Genomic DNA, 26267 nt, shown 5'->3' on the forward strand with positions numbered 1-26267 from the left:
ACTAGGTGTCCCATCTGCCGGCATTAGTTGGTGGACCTTAAAGATCCCAAGGTGTCCTTCGCGAAGTGTTTAGGCGAGCTATCGCCAGTACCCTGAACCAATTCGAAAATCCCACCCAGACTACCACTGGGAAGGCAGCGGGAAACCACCCAGTGTAATCCTTGCCATGAGGCTGCTTTGGCAGCACTGGATCTGCATTTGGAAGGAGCACCAGATTAGGTGATGTATGATGCACGGCAACGGAGGGGGAAGGTGTGTTGTTATAATTCGATCTGATGCATACGTAATATGTAGAAGTCTCAAAAAAAAAGTCATTTGAACATTTGAGTGAGATGAGTAGTTCGTGGAATTGAAGCAAAGTCAGCCCCTCAAGAGAAGAACTGTGCCGTGAATGTTCATGGATGTCATATGCCAGGGATTCCCAAACCTAGGGTCGCGATCCAAAATTGGGTCGCGAGGGCTTTCTGGTGGTCGTATGGCAGCTTAGCTGCCGGGTTAGCTATCATTTCTTGAAGCGCGACTGTGTCGCTGATGCAGTGCCCCTCTACCAGTACACACACTGGAACTGGCACTCATTTTGCCAACCTCGGAAAGATGACAGGCTGAGTCAACCCCCTGGTGTATTAATTCAGCGGCCGACGGGGATTGAACTCAGGACCTTTTGGATCCCAAGCCGCCACCCTAACCACTGAGCCAACACCAGACTCGAGGGCTTTCTGATGGGTTGTGGATGACTATACAGAGACATAACAGAAGTAAATAGACACCATGATTTTTAAAGAATTGATTTAACATCTGAAGCACATTTGATCCATTTTAATACACACACTCGTATTTGGTAGACTTGCCATTTGCAGATTTCAATGCTTTTACTTTTTCAGGCATAGAACCAACGAGTTCTGAAATTTTCTCTTGTGGGATTTCTGCTCAGTCTTCATGCAAACGGGTTAGCAATTCTGCCCATGATGTTGGTTTCCTGGACTTTTTCTGCACAGCTCGATCCAACATGGCCCAGAGGCGTTCAATGCTATTCATGTCAGGAGACTGACTTGGCCATGGAAGTCGCTTGATCCCATTTCTGTCCTGCCATTCTTTGGTCTTTTTTTGCAGTGTGGCATGGAGCTCCACCTTCTATGAACAGTGTTGTTTTTGACCATCTGACCAGTGGAGAAGACAGGGAGAAGTCAATCCTCATGGATAGAAATGTATATCGTAGAGTTGATGGTGCCAACACACTCCACAATCTCTGACCGACCAGTGCTCCAGATTGCTCCCCACACCATCACTGAAAAACCACTGTGTTTGACAGTTGGCTGCAATCGGTTCAAAGAGAACTCTTGACTGGGAAGTCTCGAGACCCATATGCGTCCACTGTCAGAAAATTGAGCAAATTGGGACTCATCTGAAAAAAACGACAGTTTGCCAAAACTCCAAGGGTCTGGTGGCGATCTCGTCAGCCCACTTCTTTCTCCTTTGAATGTTGGCTGGTCTAAGAAGAGGTTTTCTCCGAGCTGCTCTCCCATGGTTGCCCAGTTGATGAAGGTACAGCACGGCAGTTCTTGAGCTAACTTGGCCCTCCTCTGCAACATCTGCTACCTTGCAACGGGGAGTTTTCTCAATGGACCGCTTGACAGATTGAAGACACCTTTCTGACGGCCCAGGTCGACCAGAACGGGAAGCTGTAGATTCCTTACTTTCGCTGGTGAATTGCACAATCACCCACTTGACTGTAGAAAGTGGAATGCCAAGGTTCTGAGATATCTGATGCTGTCTGACTCCACTTTCCGATTGGCCAACAATTCATCCTCTTTGAAAATCACAAATTCATGTGCTCCCTGGGTTCGAGGCATAGTTAGTTGTCACAAACGACTCAGGAACTCATTTCTGCAAATAAATAGTTGAATATTCGAACAAATCACTGAGTAAAACTTGCTTTATACAGATGAAATGAATAAATTTAAGGTGGCTATTTATTTCTGTCATGTCTCTGTGTCTCTTTATCTTACAGTGATATAGAGTGCATAAAGAAAGTCTACACCCCCTTTCAATATCTTCACCTTTTGTTGTCTTATTGCCTGGAATTGAATTGCATTAAATCAGACTTTTTCCACAATTATTTACACATCGTAACCCAGCACTTCCAAATGAAAAACATATTGTACAAATTTCAGAAAATTAATTAAAAATACAAAACTAGAATATCTTGGTTGGATGAGTGTCCCCCCCCCCCCCTGAGTTCATACTCGTTGGAAGCACCTTTCACAGCAATTACAGCTGTGAGTCTGATGGGAGAGGTCTCCATGAACTTTGCACACCTTGATTGGGCAATATTTGCCCATTCTACTGCACAAAACTGTTCAAGCTCAGTCAAGTTGCGTGGGGAGCATTGATGGACAGCAATCTTCAAGTCATGCCACAGATTTTCGATTGGATTTAGGTCTGGGCTCTGACTGGGCCACTCAAGGACATTTATATTTTTGTTCCCTAGCCACTCCAACATAGCTTTTGCTGTGAGCTTCGGGTCATTGTCATGCTGAAAGGTGGACTTCCATCCCAATTTCAGCTTTCTTTCAAAGGGCAACAGGTTTTCCTCTTGGATTTTTCAATATTTTACTCCATCCATTTTCCCTTCTCTCCTGACAAGTGCCCCAGTCCCAACTGATGAGAAACATCCCCATAACATGTTGCTTCTACCACCATGCTTCACAGTATTGATGGTGTTCTTTAGGCGATGTGCTGTGTTGGGTTTGTGCCAAATGGAACATTTAACATTTTGCATTTCTGCCAAAAAGTTCCATCTTGGATTCGTCAGACCACAAAACTTTTTGCCACATGGCTTCAGCATCTCCAGAGTGGTTTTTTGCAGACCTCAAATGGGACTCAAAGTGGCCTTTTTTGAGTAATGGCTTCCTTCTTGCCACCCTACCGTACAGAATATTATTGTCACATGCACACAGTGACTAGTCTTTGCCATAAAAGTCTGTAGCTCTTTCAAAGTTGCCATTGGCCTCTTGTTGGCCACTCTGATCAGTCAGTCTCCTCCTTGCTTGGTCATCCAGTTTGGAGGGACGGCCTGATCTTGGCAGGGACTTGGAGGCACCATTCACCTTTCCACTTCTTAATGATTGTCTTGACTGTGCTCCAAGGGATATTCAAAGCCGTTGGCATGTTTTTATACCCATCCCCTGATCTGTGCCTTTCCACAACTTTATCCCCGAGGTCTTTTGAAAGCTCCTTGGGTCTCGTGGCTATTGAGGAACAGCTGATTTTATCCTGAAATAATCAGAATCACTACAATTTAACACAGGTGGAGGCCATTTAACTTGGTATGTGATTTTAAAGGCGATTGGTTACACCTGAGGTAATTTACAATGACGAGAAAAAGGGAGGTGGACACTTATCCAACCAAGATATTCTAGTTTTGTGTTTTTAATTAATTTTCTGAAATTCGTAGAATTTGTTTTTCACTTGAAAGTTGTGGGTTACAATGTGTAAATAAAGATGGGAAAAGGTTTGATTTAATGCAATTTAATTCCAAGCTATAAGGCAAAAAAAAAGGTAAGAATTTTGAAAGGGATTGTACACTTTATATTGTCACTTGTATGGATTTAAACGTTAGCAATTTTCCACCTTCTCACAAATCTCAGTTTTTGAGGGGGGTTTTTGATGTCTAAAGTGTTTTCTCCAAAAAAATTTTTATGGTAGGTACAGGTACAAAGTAGGTCGGCCGCCTGGTACTCCTGGTAGGCGAATGTGATTTCAAATTTTCGGTCATGGACAAAAAAATTGAGGAGCCTATGTCATATGTTAACAAATCTCCAATGACTTCTTAAATATTGTTTTTTAAATCAAGACTTCCAGGCACATGAGGGCGAGGCTGGGGAATCAGAGACTCAAACACATTTCTTGGGGCAAAAGCTGGAGGCACATGAGGGTGGCAAGTGGTGTTTAAGAAGGGGTGATATGCAAAACCTCTGGTCTGACTGACTCATGCAGGACCCAGTTGCTGGATAGCAGATCTAAGTGACCGAGAGTAAGTGAGTGAGGATGCCAAAAAAAGTATAATAAGGCCGGTGGAGGCTATGGAAATCTGCTGGATCATTGCACTGCTCGTGGTGGTGGTGGGTGTGGAATTTGTGGTGAGCAGTCACTGACACAGAGCAATTTCCGACCTCAAAACTTTACTTTAGCTGTGTCCTGCAGTGGGCCTGTGTCCCCGTTTAGAGGTCGCTGTGTCCACGGTGTGCGTTGGTGTCTGGCACAGGCTCCTGCCTGGGTTGCACCCACAATGGACATTCCTCTTCCATGATCCCAAAAACATAGCTTTCACCTCTGGATTGGTATGCTGCCAAGTTACTGAGGGACCTGGCTGCCCATGCTCTTTACTGATTCTCGGGCAGGATCGTTTTGACTCTGCACAAACTGTGAGATAGAAAATCCAAATCCTTACTCCCTCTTTCACATTCAGAAAGAAGCCTTCTGCATCAAGTAGACATTTCAGTTTTTCATTACGCTGTGAAAAATACTCACTTTGTCAAACTTGTGCAGATTGGTTGCACCTTTACAAACCAGCCAACTGTACATTTTGTGGGGTAGTATATCTGTGTACATGTTGTTGTTGTTGTTGTTGTTGTTGTTGTTGTTGTTGTTGTTCAGAGTAGAGACTGCTCTGTAGATCTCCAATTTCAAAATGTTCATTCATTCAATCTATGCTCATTGAATTATGCCTTGATATGTAGATAATGTTTGTAAACTAGCCATGCCTCGACAGCTTTCCTCCAAACTTAAAAGCCTTGCACAGTACTGCATTTCCTTATCTGAATTCGGATTTCCATGGTATATCAGACCTCATGGGGGTGGCGAATAGCCCACAGAATCATGACAATATTGTCCACTGTTGAAAATGTCAGTTCATCCTCTTGTATTCATAAGAGGATGAATTGAAAATCAAAAGAGGTCGTGTAACACTAAATAGGAATAAAGTGAGGCCTCATATAGAATAGTGGAAAGTTTTGGTTACCAGATATCAGGAAGTACATAGCTGCCAGAGAGAGGGATCAGCGTAGAGTGACTAGATCGATTCTGGGGCTAGCTAAACTGAGCTAAGAGGAAGGAGACAGGACTTTATAGATTATAAAGGCAGCAATTATGAGGGGATCTGATGGAAATATTCTTTAAAAACGAAGGAGAATCAAAAAATTTGGAGCAAAAAATGTTTTTCGTCAGAATGGACAATGACAGGTCGATGGGGCCACAGCCTTAGAGTAAATAAGCGGAGAGTTAGGATGGGACTAAGGATGTGGTCTTTCCTCAGAGTAGTTACCTCCTTCAAGGAAGGTGGATGAAGGTTATATTTTCACCACTGTTTGTCTGTCTGTCTTTCTGTGAGAAAGATAACTCAGAAATTATGGATGGGTTCAGATAATGGTGGGCAATGTTGAGTGTGTGACAAGGATAAATTGATTTGTTTTTGGCGAAGATCTAGATCCAGAAACGAGAATTTTATAAGTGATTCTTCACCATTGAGAGATATCTCAATAAGAAGTTATGGACCAATTATGACAAAACTTTGTGGACGAGTTGGGTAGATGACAAGAACTAGCCGATTACATTTTGGTTCGGGTCCGGATCCAGACCTGGCCTATCAAGTGGGATATAAAATGTAAACTGTTCAGCCTGGTGGATATATGCACTCCACTGAGTGCTGTTCCAGTTATTAATGCATGGAACAGTCTCTCTCAAAAGTTTGGGGCAGCAGGAAGAGTAGATAGGTTCAAACTAAAATTAAATAGCAACCTCGAACCACTGGAGATAGAGCGGTACATGTATAGTGCAGGACTGGTATGTAGTTTAGGTGTGGATGGGTGAATGTATACGTGCGTAGCAATTGTAATGTTTGTGAGAGGGGTTCTCTCCATCATTATGTTGTTGGTCTCCTCAAATGGTGAACGTGCTGTTGGTGTTTGTTAATTCCTCACCCAAAATCGTCTTCACACCCTCCTCACATTCCTCGATTCTTTCAGAAAATAATGCCCCACGTGTAACTCACTTTATCAAATTTTGAGAAAAAAGTACTGTGTATATATTTACCTCTGCCACCGAAGGTGGACGGAGGTTATGTTTTCACCCGTCTGTCTGTCTGTGAACAGGATAATCTCAAAAAGTTGTGGATGGGCTTGGCCGAAACTTGGTGAACTGGTTGGTGAGTGACAAGGACAAATCGATTTGATTTTGGTGAAGATCCGGATCTGGATACAATATTTTTATTTTATTTTTACAAGTGATTCTTCAACATTATGAAATGGGGCCAAAAACGATATGGAGCATGATATCTCAAAAAATTGTGCATGGATTATGACAAAACTTGGTGCATGAGTTGGTTAGATGACAACAAATCAATTAGATTTTGGTTCAGGTCAGCAGATACAGCCGATCCAGCTTGAAAATAGCTTCAACTGTTTGCAAATCATTTCATTAGTGTCACCTCCTTGGATGAGTGTGTGTGCGTGTATACACTATTTTTTTTATTACAATACAACACTTACTTGTAACATGATGTCATATAAGCTGCTATACCTAATCTGAGTTATAACATTAAAACAATTCACCGGTTAGCTTGTATTGAGGTATTCAGCAGTCATGCCTGAGGTTATATTGCCAGTAGTGTAGAGGTCTCTCTCGCGCCTTTTTCCCACGTCCCCCCTGGCGTCCGTCCTGGCGTGCAACTCACTGTGACGCGCCAATCAGGCACGGAATGTTTTTACTGCAGAGCACGGAGCAGAGGTTACAAAAAGCGAGCAGAGAGAGGAAGCAAAGCATAGCAGTTGTGCGGTACCCACGTTGAAAATACGGCGATTAAGAAGTGGGATAAATAAATAAAGTGGGTCGTTTTCCACGGGACATTTGCAAAAATCGAACGGTTAATCCTACATGGTTCCCTTAGCAAAGCAACTCGGAACGGAAATGTTAAAATGCTCAGCTCACGAGCATTGGTGCAACTGAATCATGAACAATTATAAATATATAACAACGCACAATCAAAATCACATCCATATCAGCACTTGTACAGTCAGATTTACCAATTCAACATTGGAAGGCATATGAAACTTATACCCCTTATTATCATTCTTGCATACGGCAGCATTTAATTGCTGGTTGCATCACTTCTGTGGGGGGATGTCTATACAACTGATATAATAGCCCCTGTAGATTCAGGCAGAAATTTTGAATGTTCTCCTCTCTCAAAAGGTAGGATGAGATTTTTAAGTTCGCGAACAACTTCTTGCAGACAGGACAGCAGATTTAACAACTCATTTAAAGGACTATTTGATGCAACGCCCTGCGCCTCCAAGCAACATTATGAAAGTTTATATTCGTTTTGGGAATCAAACCCAGACTATACAGCTCAAAGGTGGGTATGCTACCTTTGAGTAATCCTGTCAACCCATCTGGAATGGCTAACATTAATTATCTTTGCTGTCAAGGACCCAATATGCTCTCAGCCTCAATAGCATTCTCCCTGATAGCTCACTACCACAGTGGTCTGTCATGTCAAGCCCTTCACAAAATCCATGTTCGCAAGGCAGACCCTCGACACCTGTTCCCTTTCGCGTCTGCAGCAGCCTCTGATTCTCACTGCCACCAGCCTTTGGCTTCCATATGGCCTCCCCCGTGTACCCCCTCAGTGCGTCAGCCTTACAAATGAACACACATGCATAGTTTGGCGAGGGAGCTGCACCTATGGCCTAAGGTATAGCCCTGGCTGTCAAACGCCAAATAGTTTCCCACCAAGTGCTATGAGAATGAGAGGGGAAAATAAGTTGAAGGAAAAAAAAAAAAATCAAGGAAAGTTGTGCTTCGTAGGCCTACATCAAAGTGACATTGCTGTATTTTAAAGTATTTTATGTATCACTTTATTTGAATAAAACATTCTCATAGTTCTGTTTTTCCATATTAACACAAAACGAGTTGCGGTTGTGGCTTATGTATGAATCACTTTTGACAAAAGTACATTTGCCAACCTTCCTTTATTTTAAATGAGACGTGCCGACCTATCACTTCACTGAAGGGTTTAATCGAAGGAGAGCATGTTGTAATTCACAAACATATTGCATATCTATTTGAGAATCTCAATGGGAATGCAAAATTCAGTGAAACACATGAAAAGGGATCTTTTATAACACGTAGTTGTTGTTTTTGCTGCTGCCGTGGTGGCATTGGTTGTTACCTCCGGTGGAAGGAGGTTATGTTTTCACTCCTGTCTGTCTGTCTGTCTGTCTGTGAAGAGGATATCTCAAAAAGTTGTGGATGGATTCGGACAAAATTTGGTGGACAGGTTGGGTGTGTGATAAGAACGAAAAGATTAGATTTTCGTGAAGATCCGGATCCGGATCTTGATACTGTAATTTTTTTTAATTGCTTCTTCATCATTGATAGATAGGGCCAAAAATGATATTTAGCACAATACCCTAAAAACTGTGGATGGATTTGGAAGAAACGTGGTGGACAGGTTGGGTGGATGACAAGGAAGAATTGTTTCGATTTTGGTGAACATCCGAATCCAGATGTGGATCCGAGAATTTTTCAATTCATTCTTCATCATAGAGTGATGGGGCTAAAAACTATACACAACACAATATATCAAAATGTTATATACTGATATGGACGATGGACGAAACTTGGTGGACAGGTTGGGTGTATGACAAGGATGAATCAAATCAATTCTATTGAAGATCCGAATCCAGATCTGGATATGAGAATTTAATTTTTTCTAACAGAGATTCTTCACCATTGAGAGATGGCGCTGAAAATGATATCTCAAAACGTTGTGGCCAGATTATGACAAAACTAGGTGGATGAGTTGGACAGGTGACAAGAACAAGCCAATTCAATTTTGGTTCAAATCTGGATCCAGATTCAGTGGGATACAAAATGCAAACTGTTCAGCCTGGCGGAAGGTCAGGTCAAGTATGGGAGCATACGCCGGAGCAGCGCGTCGCGACGTCCACTTTCCGCCAGTACTCCAGGACCCTCCGTCTGGCCATCCTCCAAGCAAATGCCCAGGAAATCCACATCTCCTGGAGATGCCGATAAACCTGCTGCAACCACGAGGCACGTAGTCAACCCATTGGCCTTTCTGTTGCCAAGAGAATCTGGTGAGCTGGATTAGCGTCAGGAAAACTAGCTACATGTCCATACAGCCGCAGCTGATACTCTCGGATTATGCAGGTAACAATCTCATTTGAGTCTCTCTCAGCAACTGGTCGTTGGACACAAATTCTGACCAGTGAGAGCCAAGGATTCTCCAAAGAGACCTGGCATCAAAGGAATTAAGTCTCCGTCTCAGATTCCTGGTGAGAGTCCAAGTCTCACATCCACAGAGCAAGACTGGAAGCAACAAGGACCAAAAGACTCAGACTTTTGTCTTCCTGCACAGGTACCACCACACCCATGATCCAGTGAATCCATGACTCCCCAGGCCTGAACAAGAAGTCTGTTGACCTCTGGCTCACAGCCAGCAGAGACATGAATATCACTGCCAAGGTAAGTGAATCTCTCCATGACCTCAACATCCTCAACAAAAAAACAGGTACAGACAAGAGAGCAGCATGTCATTGAAGATGTCATTGAAAGCCTGGATCTTAGTTTTGACACAGGAAACCCGTAATCCCAGCAGTTTCGACTCCTCATTCAGCACCTCAAGGGCCCCCAAAAGGATATCTAAAGTCTCCGCAAAGATGACTACATCATCTGCGAAATCAAGGTCAGAGATCTTGCCATTCCCAAATGATGCACTGCAACTTCATCCCTCCGACATCCTACCCAGAACCCAGTCCATACAAGTGCTGAAAAGTGTGCAGGCCAGGACACACCCCTGACGAACTCCAGAAACAACTAGAAATAAGTCAGAGATGGTATCACCACATCTCACAGCACTCTATGCCTGGTGTTGGCTTAATGGTTAGGGTGGCGGGCTTTGGATCCGAGGGTCCCGAGTTCAAATCCCGCTAGGCAGTTGAATTAATACCTGGTGGGGTTAACTCGGCCTGTCATCCTTCCGAGGTCGGCAAAAGGAGTGCCAGCATGCTGGTATAATGTGTCGGAGTGGCGACCCTTCCAGGATTGTGCCCAATAGCCAAGGAGACTGCTTAAGCAGCACCAACGCTCTGCACAGAGTATGGTCCCAATCACCTCCTCCTCGGTACCAGAGTATAGTACAGACATCAGATTGATCAGTTTTGGTGGCACCCCACGAAGACCAAGAATCCTCCAGAGGGCATCCCGATTCATTGACTCAAACGCTTTACAGAGATCAACACAGGCTGCAAGCAGCCCCCGCTGAAATGCTCGTCTGCATTCGGTGAGGACCCGAAAAGCATGCAGATAGTCAATCATTGACCTCTTTGGTGTAAAGCCTGACTGCTCTGGAAGCTGGTGCTCAAACAGATGGTGGTGAACCCTATCAATGATTAACCGAGCAAAGACCTTGCCCGGCACTGAGAGCAGCGTCACCCCTCAGTAGTTGTAGCAGTCTTGGCGATCACCCTTCGCTTTTCAGAGAGACACAACAAAGACCCTCTTCCAGTCAGTTGGGATGATGCCTGTGTTCCAGGCAAAGCACAGAACTGCATGCAATGACACGAGTACAGCATTTACACCAGCCTTGTGAAGTTCAACAGGGATACCACAGATACCAGGAGCTTTAACCCATTTCATCCGGTTCACCGCAGCCAGTGTTTCCACAAACGAAGGTGGACCACAGTTGATTGGAGGGTCAGCAATAGGGATTGTAACACCCCTGACGACCAACTCAACAGTTGGTGGATCAGCCTGGTACAGGCGCTCAAAGTAACCGGCCCAGCGGGCCTTCATTTCGAACTCCTCTGTCAAGAGCCCACCACCCTCTGCTCCAACTGCAGTCCACCGAGGGAAGAGCTTGAAGGAATGCAATGCACGAATTCCCCGATAAGCAGGACGAGAATCACTTGACCACAGGTGATGCTCTACCCGCTAAAAGTATCCTCACACATAGGCCTCCATATCCACCCTTCGTGCACATATAGTTTTATGCCTCAGCTTCCTGAACAGCTCAGCTCTGCCTTTCAGCCTGGCCCTGTGACTCTGGTCAATGGTATCCAGTGTCCCTTGAGAGACAAAATTCTTCTTCGCCCTATGGTGAGTTCCAAGACGTCCACCGGCAACATCAAGGACGGTTGTCTTGAAGGCACTCCACAACTTTTCAGGATCTCCCAAATCATCTAGATTCCTCAAATCTCCACTCTGCCTGTTCGCAAGCTCCTCAGGTACCCTCTTCTCCTTGAGCTTGCCAACTTACAGCCGAGGCTGGGATGGTACCATTCCCCTGGATTTACGCTTCAGCTTCAGAGTTGCTACAACAAGACTGTGGTCAGTAATGAGGAACTGAGCACTCCGGTAGACCCTCCAGTTCTGGAACATCCTCCAGCGACCATCAACGAGGACATGGTCAATCTCCTTTGCCACACCACCAGCGTTGGAATACCAAGTCCAGGGATGAGCCTGTGGGCACTGAAACCATGACCCAGCCACCCTAAGTTCATGCCTTCTTGCAAGGTCAAGGAACTTAGTGCTATTCTGGTTCACATTTCCAGACCCATGGGGACAAACACATGTCTCAGAACCATCCCTATAAGCTCCAGTCGATGCAATGAAATCCCCTAAGACTAGAAAAGTATCTTGCCTGGGATGCTGATCAACCACAGACTCAAGCATGGCATAGAATGCGTCCTTCACGGTGAGATCACTCGCCTCAGTCGGAGCATGCTAAGAGACCAGGGAAATGACACCCAAGGAGTGATGAATCCTTAGTCTCATAATTTCCCCCTTTTGACTGTTGTTACCTCAATTATCATTGGAGTCAGCTTGTTGGACACAGCTGCAGCAACTCCTTGGGCGCAATAACCATCAGAGCGACCAGACCAATAGTAGGTGTAACCACCCGTCATGATCTCACCGCAATCCGGTCTCCGAACCTCAGAGAGAGCTGCAATACCGATGTCCAAATGCTTGAGCTCAGATGATAACAGAGACAGGTGATCATCCTTTCTTAGGGATAAGACATTCCAGGCACCCATCCGAAGGGACCGCCTCAGGTTACCCAAGGAGACTGTCTTCTGGTAGATGACACCTCAGCACCACCCTGAAACACACTACTGCAATCTGACCCGGGAAGGTTACGCATGCTGTCCCTCCTATCATCAAAGATTGGGGGTCCCAAAGGCTTTGCCCCAATCCCGTCATCCGGTGAGCTGCCCTGCGAAGGGCAGCTGCACAGGAGGTACTCCCACGGAGTTGATTTTCAGATTTTTTTTGTGCTTTAAGAATGTTTTGCGGAATGAAGGGTTATACGGTGGTCGGAGTGCAAATCCTGCGACCATCCTCCTTATAAAAAGTACCCTAACTGCAGGAGGACGTTCGCAGGCACAGTTGGGTACTAGATATGGATGGCCGTTGGCTCACAAGGAGCTCCTCTTCCATTTGACAGGTTTTATTCTTTATCCTACTGGGTGTCCATATTATACACCTTCCTCAACAAGAAACTTGGTGGGGGAGAGGGTTTAGTCGCCAACAATCCGACCATGGAACAGGTTCGTACAGGTTTACATGATACCTGCACAGCAAGTCAAAGATCTAATCTGACCTGACCGGACACACCTGGCAGAGGTATGCGCTCCACTGAGTGCCATTCTAGTTGTTTGTGTGCTCCTTCCATGTACTTTTATGTTGTTTTTTTTTTATCTTGCTTCGAGAAAGGTTACTTCCGTGAAAAGAAAATATATAATTTTGGGTGCTCTTTCCAAGTCCTTCTGAAGGATAACTGTTGGAACCACTACATTAAGCTAACATTCCTACTTCTTCTTCAATCCTGGAAAGAGGGCTTTTAAAACGGGCATCTTTATAGTTATAAATAGCAACAAATTTTTGTTCCAAGTAAATCGATTATTAGCTTTCCAGCCAAGTAAATCGATCATTAGCTTTCTAAAAGTGGCATTTATATTATTCTTTGACAGCAGGAGCCATTTAGAATGAAGCGTGACACATGAACGGACATCTCTCTTTTTAGTAATAGACACGGCGTGCCTCCCATCATTTTGCTGACGAGTTTAATCAAACAACAGCATGTTGCCTGTGTATCACAATCATATTGCCTGTGTATCTGAGAGTGTCAACGAGGATGGAAAATGAAGTAAAGTAGGGGAAAAGTGACATTTTATAACATGTAATTGTTGTTGCGTGGCTGCTGTTGTTTGTGTGCTCATTCTGTGCACTTCTATATGTTTTCTCTATTGCTTTGAGAAGTATTACTGCATATAATTTTGGGTGCTCCTCTCATGTCCGAAATCTGAAAGGGTTCCTGCTATCGTAAAGTAATAAATGTTAGCGTTTTAATCACCATATTAAAGCTCAAGGTCTCACTTCTTCCTCAATCCCAAAAATGCGGGCTTAAAACAAGCATATTTAAGAATAAATGGACACTCATTTTTGTTCCAAGTAAATCTATTATTACCTTTCAAACAGTACCATCTTATATATTATTTCAGAGTTTGTGGTTTCGTGTCGCGCTATCTTCGACTTTGTTCTGCGCTCGAGTAACGTGATATTCGGCTTACATGATCTCAAAGACCATATGAGGTGCATGGTACAAAAAAAAGTAAATAAAATGGTTCTGAAACAGTGAAATCGTATTCCACTTCCTGCATTAAAGTAAAATTACTACTGATACTCTGCATCAGTTCCTTTCTCAAACACACCCACCCCAACATGTCGCGCAGAGCACGGGTTATGCTAGTTTTTATTATTCTATGACAACAATATTATCTATATATTACTAAAACACTCATTATGTATGTATGTGTGTATGTATGTACATATGTGTATGTTCCCGAAATACAGCCAAAACGGTACATGATAGCACAAGCATTTTAGGGCCACCTTACTCAACATTCACCTGCGGTGTGCAGTATCAAGTTTCATTCAAATCGGGCAATGAAAAAATTATTAAAAAATCAATTCCCGTGCAAACAACCTCATGGGTATAGTTCGCTGGAGCTATCTTTTTTTTCTTGAAATGATTTATTTAAAATCTAAAACATTTAGTAAAGACAAAGAACAATTTATTTTAAGCATAAAATAAACATCGCCATTTTGATCTAACACTTCCGTGTTCATGAATAAATATAATTGTGTTTAGAAGATTACGCACAATAATTTCTTCGACTGTCTTTTCTCAGGTTTTTTTTTTCACATTGACGCGCAATATCAAGTTTCATTCAAATCGAGCAACGCAAAAATTATTCAAAAATCTATTCCCGATTCAGTCAAGTCCTCTTCCGGAGTATTTGATCAATGCAAACAACCTCAGTGGTATAGTTCGCTGGGTATAATTTTTTTCTTGAAATGATTTTTTTTTCATTAACCGCTGTCACAACGGGAACCCAATGGGTTCACGGATCATCTAGTATAATATAAAACTCCTCAGAGCCGGGAGTATCTGCTTATTTTTATACAAATGAATATACAAATGAATATTTTTTCTCGAATACAAATGAATTTTTTTAAATCAATTAATTAATTTAAACTTTGCAACATCCAACAAAGAAGGCATCCAAACTAAAAACCTAAGATTCTGTGACAAGTTACATTATCCTAAACACTAACATATATATATATATATATATATATATATATATATATATATATATATATATATATATATATATATATATATATATATATATATATATATATATATATATACATATATATATATATATATATATATATATATATATATATATATATATTGTTACGTTTAAAGGGGGGGTATGCATTTAAAGGGTAATTAGGATGTTTAATTAGGTATGCCATGCTGTTCGAGTTTACCAGGATCTCGATGTAATAAGTAGCAATTCAGTGGTGATAAGTTGTCTAGTAAATGTTCATTTCTTCAAGGGGGAAATGATAAATGTCACGTAATTAGATAGGGACACGGGATAGGGTAAGTGTGTCTGCGTAAACCCCTTTTGGTATTCTCTGAAGACTGGCCGTGACGTCACAGGACAGTGCAGCGGATGGCTCCGCCCCGTGATCACGATTGGCGGAAGGCGATGGCGGTGGGCCAATAAACGGCTCGATTGGGAGTGACGAGGACGAAGGATAAAAAGGTTCTGTTCGGGGTCGAAAAGGAAGAGGAAGAAGATTACAACCAAAAGATCGTGTTTTTTTGGTGGGGAGGCTGTGGCGGCAGAGAGCGTCCTTGTGGTTGTGCTGAGTCAATCGTGTTCTTGATCGTGTCCTGGAGCCTTGCCGAGCCTCGTGCCTCACCTTGGTTGGCTCTGGGGTTCTGCTGACTCTGAGTACGGGGTCGAACGGCGGGCGGACCTGCCTCCCTCTCCTGCTCGCAACTTGGCGCCAGAACTGGTTCCCTGGCAGCTGTGAGCGGACTTGGGCCAAGACCAGGAGGTCGACAGCACCACGGTTTCTCCTGCCCCCCTGACGAGAGCAAGGCCAGCTCGTCCGACGCCGATCCAGGGACAGTTGCGTCCACACCACGGTCCAGCCTGACCACCAGAAATAGCTACGTTTTGTGTGTGTGTGTGTGTGTGTGTGTGTGTGTGTGTGTGTGTGTGTGTGTGTGTGTGTGTGTGTGTGTGTGTGTGTGTGTGTGTGTGTGTGTGTGTACTTGGTGCCTTAGAGGGATTGAGAACTGTATATTCATTGGAATTGTCTGTGTTTTTCCCCACGCCCGATCCCACACCAGTCTTGTTATTTCTGGTAATAATAAAAACAAATAAACATCATCAACTCAGTGAAAAGTGACTCGTGCCACCTTCCTCGTCCCGTTTGCGGTAAAGCGATTAGAACTGCTATGTTTGGGTTATAAATAAATAAACCGCCTCCATCGTTTCAGCTCATTCTACGTTGGCGGGACTGTTCAAGTCCCGTGGACATCACAATATATTTATATATATATATATATATTTATATATATATATATATATATATATATATATATATATATATATATATATATATATATATATATATGTATATATATATATATATATATATGTATATATATATATATATGTATATATTTACATATTTACATATATCTATATATATATATATATATATATATATATATATATATATATATATACATATATATATATATATATACATATATACATATATAATGTGAACCATGGTGTCTGTCCGTGCATTCGGCTATCTCCCATTTCCGGCAGCCGCTCTCGCAAGGCATGCTTTAAAGAAAGTGAGGTCGACACAAAGTCCAGTTTGAAAAGCACCGCACATGCAGATAAAGCTCAACATTCAACCAGAAGAAGAACATGATACCAAATGAGATGCATTTTAAATATATAAATACAACATGGAATCGGTTTGTTTAACAGTGTGTTAAAGATGTGACCTGAGCATTATCACAAAGTTGAACAAACCATGTCAACATTGCTAATAACAGTACTGTAGCCTGTACTGAAAGTCTTTGAACAAAGGTTGCAGTGCAAGGCGGTCATTCAGTTAAAGAAAAACCTCCATTTTGCATTGTGACCTAAAAATAACGTTCCATAAATAACTTTATCATTCCTGTGTTGCTCCAACTATCACTGGTACAATTTTGGCACTCTTCCGTGTGTGTGTGTGTGTGTGTGTGTGTGTGTGTGTGTGTGTGTGTGTGTGTGTGTGTGTGTGTGTGTGTGTGTGTGTGTGTGTGTGTTCACACAACTTTTTTATTATAACTTAACATTCTTCCTGATGCACTATAAAATCACACTTACCTTACTTATTGCTTCTTTACACAGCATCAATTGTTAACGTTTTGTCTATAATCGTTACCAAATCTCCCTGTATTAAGAACAAATCACTGTGTTTCTACATATTCTCACGACCTTCACGGAATAGAGAAAATTCAGTTTCGGTTTGCAAGATAATGTTTCTTATTTTATTCCTTTTCTAAAGTAATCTAATACGAGGATGAGCTTTTGCGTTCACAACTCATGCAGGAAAAGGCCGTTAAGATAAACTGTACCAAGAGCCAAATGTCGACAAACACGCCGTATTCAGTCATTTGAATCGATATGTGCAGGAATTGCCCAACAAGGCATTGATATTTGCAGTAAAGCCAGCAACTGGCCTTCATCTGCAGCTCAAGGCCTTTATCCACAACCCTATGGAATACGGCTCTCCCCTTTGGGCTAGCACCCCTGCCTCACACCTTTCACATGTTGATGCCATTAAAATCATTGGAATCTCAGTTGATTATGCCAAATCTCTGGGCATGGTACTTCTGCATCGCAGCCAGGTTGGAAGGAGCTCTCTCTATATTATACCGCCTAATTTCTGGTCTTGCACAACTTGGCCTTTCCATGATGCCTCATTCGACTCCAATGTTTTTCCAGGGGACACAGTCTGCTTATAACCTACAGAGTGAAACTCTCCAAATCTAGGTTCATGATCACATCCACTCAATCGTTCCTCTTTTCTCTCACCTGTACAACCAACTTTCTCTGTTAGTTCAATCCCATCCCTCTCTCCAGGGCTTCAAGATTGCTGTTCACCTCCTCAGGTCATTCTCCATCGATACTCATATTTTCCACACCCATTAACCATTCACATACCCACCCCTTCCTTTCCAAGTTATTGTGTTTTTCTCCCCTCTCCCTCAACCTTCCTTGTCATTTTTTGTTCCAATGCCATTTTATTCTCTTTTTTCAGTTAACTTCTTGTGTTTGAGCTTGTATCCAGCATATTCACCCCTTTATCCTCACCCCCTCACCCCCTCTTTCTGTCATTTTCCCTCCAAAAGTTCCTCTGTTGTGTCCTTCTACCATGCTGTTGGTGTGTTTCCCCACTTTCCACTGTCTTCTTTTTGTTCTGTTGTGTTCTAGGTCTTACACAAGCCTTGACTTTTTATATAAAAATAAAAAAACAGCCTTTTTACAGCCATTTTTCCCTGCTAAGCAGGGGTTAGCTTTTTGCAGGCTCCATACAATTATGGTTCCCTTCTTGAGGCAATGTTTTTTGGCTGGATTCCCTTCCTGACGCCAACCCTGGTCACCTCTTATGACACACAGGGATATGGTATACCTATTCTAACCGGGGCATACACCGGGACCAGTACACACTGGTACTCATTTCGCCGACCTCGGAAAGATGACAGGCTGAGTCAACCCCCTGGTGTTGATTCAGTGGCCAACAGGGCTCGAACTCAGAGCCCTAGGATGCCAAGCCAGCCACCCTAACCACTAAGCCAACACCAGGCTTACTTTTTATATAAATATTTGGTAGAAAATTCACCTGGACAGTCACCAAAAAAAAAAAAAATGAAAAATTATCAAGGATTATGAAATCAAGGTTTTTAAAAGTAGTTAGCATTGACAATTGGGCATTGAGATCTCCTCTCTGAATAACTTTATTACTGAAAAGAGAACATTTTATTTTTCATTTAGCTAAGTGGAAGGAGATAAGATATTCACTTCAGTATTCCTTTCAAGTGATAGATAAATACATATAACACCATACCTGAGAAGGAAGAAGTTGACAGTAATAGTCAGATCTGACTTCCTCAAGAAGTGGTGTAACTTGACAGACTTTCAGAATTGCCGAAGTCAACCATGTGAAACAAAGTTAAGGATATAGCTAGGGAAGGACTATAAAACAACTGAAAAACTAAAAAAAAAATTCTCCATAAGAGTGAGGCTCATGGAAGAGCAATGTCAAATCAATGGTGTGGGTTGGGGGACAACAATGAGAGAGAGAGAGAGAGAGAGAGAGAGAGAGAGAGAGAGAGAGAGAGAGAGAGAGAGAGGGAGCGAGACAGAGAGGGGGAGAGGGAGAGAGAGAGAGAGACAGAGAGAGACAGAGACAGAGACAGAGAGAGACAGAGAGAGACAGAGACAGAGAGACAGAGACAGAGAGACAGAGAGAGAGAGAGACAGAGACAGAGACAGAGAGACAGAGAGACAGAGAGACAGAGAGACAGAGAGACAGAGAGACAGAGAGACAGAGAGACAGAGAGACAGAGAGACAGAGACAGACAGCAAAAAAATGCCCCTGAAATCAACAAGAGGACTGGGTTAGGAAAGGTTAATGAGGGTAATAAATACCATGAGTCAGGATGGGGGATGACATGAGGTGGTGGTTGAAAGTTAGTTCCAGAGATGGGAAAAGAAAGGAACAAAGGAGTTGAGGTAGGCAGTCTACCTGGAATTTGAAGTTTAACCAGAAGAGGGTTACTGGAAGAATGCATGCATCCTGGAGTTGCTGAGAAGGATCTGAGGACTGGGAGCACAGAGGGAGCAATATTGGAGAAGAAGTGGTTAAAAAAAGACCAAAAGAAAAAAACAGAGATCACTGACCTGCCTGCAATGTGAAAACAACAGACCTTGTGCTTAGGCCTCTTCTCAGGAGATTCTAATTCTACAGAATCCAGGATAGATAGATGTGATGCTGGGGCACCAGCCTATAGGGAAGAGCAGTACTCCATTGAACTCTGAACAAAGGCCTTGTAGACTGTAAGTAGCTTTGATATTCCAAGGAAAAACTTGGATCAATGAAGGATGCCATGCAACCCAGTCTGCGGCTAGCTTTGGATGTTAGCTTTGATATGTGGTTGGCCCAGTGGAGGCCATCACAGATGGTGAGGCCCATGCATTCAAGAAACTGAACCTCTTTCAGTGGCTGACCATGGAAAAGGATAGGTGGGTTAGTTTGTTGATGCATCTGGAGTGACAGGGTGAAATGTGAGATTTTCCAGGATTGAAGGAAATTTTTTATTTATCAGACCAGCATCGAATCAATTCCAGAGCAGCAAAATGCAAAAAGAAAGGGTTTTCCAGAGCAGAGGACAGGTCACTTATACAGGTGAGGAACAATACGAGGCCCAACACACTGCAATCTGGAACTCCAGCCTCCACTGGGAGAGGGGAGGAGAGAGTTCCATTGGCAGCAACAAGTTGACTGCCTGAGTGGAGGTAGTGAGAAATTCAGGAATGAAGGTGGCCTTCTAAGACACAGGCAGAGAGCATTGCAGGCAAAGCAGGATTCCAGACTGTGTCAAATGCCTGAGATATGTCCAAGGAGAGGGTCCTGACCTCTTGATTGAGATTGAGGGCCTACAACCATTGCTGAGAGAAGAATAGCAGCATGTCCAGAGTTGAGTGTCTGGGATGGAATCCAAAATTATGGTCAGAGATCAGGCTGTTTGATAACAGAAAACATTTGACATCAGCAGCAATTATGGACTCCACCACTGTGCTTGTAATTGGAAGTAAGCTCACTGGTCTGTTGACATGATCTGTTTTTGCACCATTGTACTAAATGGGAGTAATGTTTGCTGACTTCCAGGCCAATTGGAGGTGGCCAAAGGAGGACAGACTGAATCGGGCAGCCAAAAGCAATGCATCAGGGCCCGTTGCTGAGGCAGGGTCAAGGCTGGACATAACTTTTGCTATCTTCTCAGGTGAGAACGATATAAAGTCCAGTAAATAGTGGGTATGAGGGGGTAAGATGGGGTCAGAGCGGGATGGGTGGATGGGTTGAGAACACAAGATTTGGAGGGCAAACACGGAGTTTAGACATTCTGCATCATCTTGAGCAGAGTCTGCAAAAATGCCATTTGAGTTGAGGGAAGGGATGGAGGGGGAGCATACACCAGAGACAGACTTGATGAGGCACCACCATGACTTCAAGGAAGGAGACTGATTAGAGAGTTCAGCCTTGAGATGAGCAAGATGGTGTTTCTGACTTTCTTGAGGATGGACACACTTCTTGCAACCTTTCATTCAGGTTCGCCTTCCATGTTGAGAAAGTAAGCTAATTGATATAAACTGCATCTCTGAAGCATTCAGTGTACCAGGGCTGAGAGAATGGAAAGGATAGCCATAGGTGGGATGGGATAAACTGGTGCATGAGAGAAAGTAGACTTTTGTGAATGTATATCCAGGTGGAATCAATATCAGGTGCCATGGAGATGGCAGCCCAATCTTTCTGTGAGTCACAAATTACTGCCATTATTTTGCTAGTAACATTATTGGTCTATAACACAAAATACATTTAAAAATAATATTTGCAACATCAACTTATCTAATATTTGCCTTATTATGTAGTGTGCACTCCTAATGAGGAGTAAAATGGCTTTTGGTATTGCTAACTTGAGCTTCTTGACCCAAACCTCTCTCAGAATTATGTGCACTGGTACCATTCCTAATAATGTTTAATTAGAAATGGCATACAGGAATCCTTTTTTCAACAAATACCTTTAACATGAAGTTTAGAAAATAATAATAATAAAAATTTAACTCAAAATAATTTGACATGTTTTTTGCAACTGTCATCAAAAATTAAACACAGAGCCCACTTGCTTATTACAAAAGAAAGTCAACAATATAATATTCAACAACACACTTTTAGTGCTGGTTTAGGGCTGATAGGATGGTCGAGAGGTATGTACACTCACCTCTAAACTGTCTCGCCTGGGTATGAATCCCAATCCAGCTAAGAACAATCATCCCGGTGTTTCATAGGCACAGTGATTCATCAATGTGTATGCCGTTCCGCAGATGGACATTAAACTTGGCATCCAGAATTCGTTTGTGGGCATTAAAGATTCCATGGTGTTCTTCACTAAGAGTAGGTGAGCTATCATGTCCTGAACAAATTCCTGCCCTAACTAGCAGAGGGCATTGCATCAGCAGCACAGTCATGTCCTCAGCCAATGATGCTTCCCCACACCCTTGTGCTGCATACGAACGAAGAAGTGCTGGTTTGCTTAAAAAAATATCCCGTTAGTCCTGTCTATTGCAATCCAATATTCATGCAGTTGTGTTTTTGTTCAGATTCTTTGCTTTACTGTCATGGCAACAAATATTGCTGGCACCTAGCTTTAGCTATTACAATTATCAAAACATTTGCAATCAGGATGCTTGTAACCAATTAAACAACTCGTTATTTGTATTGCTTCAGCAGGTAAATGATAGTGATTATTCCCCAACTACCATGTACCCCAACCCCCTCCTCCCCCACCACGACTTTCCCCAAATAACGTGTGTGTGTGTGTGTGTGTGTGTGTGTGTGTGTGTGTGTGTGTGTGTGTGTGTGTGTGTGTGTGTGTGTGTGTGTGTGTGTGTGTGTGTCAGTCTGCACACAAACATACTTTTATATCGCACCCTCTAAGTGGCCCTAAATACAGTTCGACAAAGTTATTTGATGTAACCATGACATTTTCCCTCTCATTACCTCCACCAATGATGGTGAAGTCGGTTATCGTTTTCACCCCTTTCTGTCTGTTTGTTTGTTTGTGTGCAGGATATCTCAAAAGGTTGTTGACAGATTCGGATTAAATTTTGTGGACAGGTTCGGTGTGTGACAAGGATGAACTTATTCGATTTTGGTGAAGATACAGATCCAGATCCAGATCCGGCTACGATAATTTTTTTTAAAGTGATTCTTCTCCATTGAGAGATCGGGCCAAAATGATATATAGCACTATATCTCAAAAATCTCTGTACGGATTCGGACGAAACTTGGTCGACATGTTGGATGTGTGACAAGGAAGAATCGATTCAATTTTGGTGAAGATCTGAATCCAGATCCGGGTCTGAATTTTTTTTTAGTGATTCTTCACCATTGAGAGATAGGGCGAAACCAATATATAGCACGATATCTGAAAAAAGTTGTGGACGGATTTGGACGAAACTTGGTGGACACATTGGGTTTGTGGCAAGAACTAATTTATTTGATTTTGGTAAATATCTAAATCCGAATCTGGATACGAGAATTATTCAATTTCTAAAGTTATTCTTCACCAATGAGAGATGGGGCCAAAAATGATATATAGCATATTTCAAAAATGTAATGGGCCCGATATGTTCTCGTGGATCAGGCATTGCGTGGCCGAGGTATGCGCTCTACCGAGTGACCGCCTAGTTTAACCATAACCTTTTTTGTATTTTGAGTGTGCATTATGTCGAAATTATCCCTGCCTGTTCTGGAGTGTGTGCTTGTCCGCACCACTCTTGCTTTAAGGTATGCTGCAAGGCCAATGGGTTTGACGAGCATGCTCAGCCAGCCTCCACAATGATTCAACAAAGTTTTCTCATCTAACCTCAACATTTCTATGTCTAATTTAACCGCAACATTATTACATCTAAGTTAACCATACATTTATTTTAAACCTTGTATGTGCATCATGTCTCAGTTAACGACCATCATCTGCAATTTTTTATCATACATTGAAAGGTGTTTTAAAAATTACGTCAAACCCACACAGGATCACACAGCAATGAAATAGCGTTGTAAATTTTGCATTCAAAATATATGAAATTATAAAAAATATTGATAACTGAATTTTTAATAATAATTAAAAAATACTCTTGATGAGGAATTAATCTTTGTTAATTGCAAATGTGAAAGTTCGCAACCACAATGTATTGTTTTGGTATAGTTACATTTTAAATGTAATTGTTGGTTTTGACAACTATAAAACGTGTCCCTTGCATTTTAATGTCAATTATTCCATGCTAAAAGAGACCTTTACAACAAGAAACAAGCTTGAAAAATCTAGCAAGACATGAAACCAAGTTTTCTTGATAAGGAAATATTCTTCTGTCAAATAAAAGTCACTTGAAATAACTTTTTAAAGATTGTTCACACAAAACACAATTGGGAACAAGCACACATGCACACCTATGCATAAAAAACGACTCATTTGCACTGTGAAGGATTCCATTCGAAAGCCCGTAACCATTCTGAGGTGTTCCAGGCCATGAGCAGAGCTGACCATTTCTAGTAACTAGGCGACATGATTGAGGGCGACGTGATTGCGTAACCATATGTAAGCATGACGAGTAATAGCAGGCCCGCTCAGAGGGCACTGTTGAGCTTCTCATGATACTGGCTTGTTTGTTGGCATTATTCTGGTTTTGCTATTGCAGTCTGCCCTTTGCTTGTATGCAAACTTCAGCTTTCACATTATATCCTGTCATTGTTTTGCAGAACATGCATGCCCTGCTATAACAGCTGTGCTGAAATGCCATTGAACACTGAATGTCATTCCCTGAGCTTGATACCAGTCCATCTGCACATTCTTTTCTGCCCAAAGCTCAAGAAACTTCAGTTTTGAAGGATTGCCAAGACTCTCTTCACTACATTTGCCAATTTGTCGAACTTGGCCTGACAGGAGAATGGGAGGATAATGACAGATGGCTGAGAACATGATGATGATGATATGACACCAAAATAAATATTCCACTCACTGGAATGAGATGGGAAAGCGTCCCACAAGAGCATTGCAAAGACCTGGATGAAGGAGATGTTTCCTTGCAGAATGTGGGATTTAGATACTCAAGCTGTTTAAGCACAGAAACAGTTTGTAATGCAAACGAGGCATGAACATGCACCGTTAATATTGTTGCAGTTCTGGGAACCGCATCCCTCCAAAACAATAGCAACCATCATACAGCGGTCCCTAGACAGTTATTCCATTAATATACATTCAGATAGTCCCTTCCCTTTTGTCTATCCTCTTACAGGACAGTGTGTTGTGTGGATCTCACAGCTAGGTCTGTTTACACCACTAACTTCATATCTACTATTCTTTTCTGCTTATTCCTTTGGTAAATCCGAATTTTGGTCCTCGCGGAGGTTAACACGTGCAGCACATACTGCGGCCAGGGGAGGGGAATAGGAAAGCCGTGACGACACCACACGAGCATCCACAACACAGCTGCGAGGATACAGCGATACCCTCGAAGGAACCTCTGCCGCAAGCTCGAGATGATCGTCTGACGTTTCCAATGATCTGGGATGAGATTACTGGTTACATTGAAAAGGCATATGAACGAATATCTCTTAAAGAGGCTGCACGGATGTTGTTTTTCACAACACAGAAGCAAATGGCCAAATATCGGCGAGAGCGTGGCTGGCAGCTTGGTGCCAATAACTACATCGTCGGAGGCCGATAATAGAAAAACAACAACCATGCCAAGTTGTACAGGACACAAGTGTGCAAGATACGGGTAGCGAGTTTTTTTATACCCATTTCTGGATTTAATTCTATCGGCATCCTCTTTTCCCTCCATTTCTCCATCTGATACTTATATCTATATTCTTTTTCATTCCAAACCTCCATCTAATTATTATGTCCGATCGTTCCCCTCAATTCCTGACACAGATCGGGCTTGGCCCCACGCACACGATAGCAGATACGGGTGAACGCGAGCGCTGACCACGTGTTCCATGGCGGGTCCGCACGTACTGTACAGAACGTGCTCGATGGCAGGCAAACCCGTTCACAGCCGTGATACCTTATCATCGCACAGAGCAGGGCTCAAATGACACACATCTCATTCTGGTCTGTGCATGGGTTTATCCTACCATGTTACCGTTTATGCATGGGTTTGCCCTAACACCTTACCATCAGTCCTCGCTGGCGGCCGCGGTTGTTCCCCACGGATGGTGGACATCTCCTCGCCTCTCCGCCCGGCAAAGCCGCGATCAGGCAGAGACGTGCTGTGCAGTTCGGATCGCTCGGGATGCGTGGCACATCACGGAGCAGACATTGAGCAGACCGGCCTGGTCACCGGGGCATGGTCTGGGAGATCTGTGAAAGGCAATTCATGCCGCGGAGTTCGGTGTGGGGCGATTCATCTCATGAGCCTGGGAGTGAGACGATTCCGCAGCTTGGAGTTATCTTGCCGGAAGTGGAGTGGAGCCGCTTCCGGCCATCATGGCCAGGCCACGCAGTGGTCTGGGCCCAATCTGAGTGGAAGATTCTGGTGATGACACATCGCTTCGGGGTAATGCCCCCACCCTGCACCCCAGGGTCTATAAAGGGCGGGTGGGAAGGCTGTCCTTAGTTCCGGTTTTGGTGTCTTGCCCATTGCTGCTGTCGGCTCGTCCAGTTCTCTGCCCGGCCTGGGATCGATCTCTCCGCCTGTCTGCTAACTCTGCCTTCTTCACCCGCCCGTCTGCGCCCACTCGCTTTCGACTCCGCCTTCTCCACCCAAGTCCTTCACTTCACGCCCGACAGTCACGTCTCATTCTCTGGACTGATGCTAGCTGCATGAAGTGCCACGAAGCAAGAGACGACGCGCCAGCTGTCAGGGAGGTATCGCCCAGCGGAGCGTCCCCCAAAACGTATTGGTGGCGCGATCGGGCAATCGTGCAAGGTATTGAGAGACTGTTAGCCTCATCTCCTCTCCTCA

At 43.2% G+C, this 26267-nt stretch overlaps 1 protein-coding gene across 8 annotated transcripts in view; it reads right to left on the reverse strand.

Moving 5' to 3' along the window:
* The window catches only part of ALS2 (alsin Rho guanine nucleotide exchange factor ALS2), a 276431-nt gene that overhangs the window by 21745 nt on the left and 228419 nt on the right, over window positions 1-26267 (reverse strand). The window contains exon 38 of one of the 8 annotated variants that reach the window (XM_085869624.1): window positions 6745-6763. The exons of the other annotated variants lie outside the window; for them this stretch is intronic. Within the exon in view, the coding sequence (XP_085725750.1) occupies window positions 6761-6763 (3 nt within the window). The 3' untranslated portion in view covers window positions 6745-6760. Of the gene's footprint in view, window positions 1-6744; window positions 6764-26267 lie in introns of those variants that run through there. 8 annotated transcript variants of the gene reach the window in all.

This window comes from Eptatretus burgeri, chromosome 2, assembly GCF_056783735.1.
Source record: "Eptatretus burgeri isolate ZD-2024b chromosome 2, Ebu_testis_v1, whole genome shotgun sequence".
NCBI classification, from domain to species: Eukaryota; Metazoa; Chordata; class Myxini; order Myxiniformes; family Myxinidae; genus Eptatretus; species Eptatretus burgeri.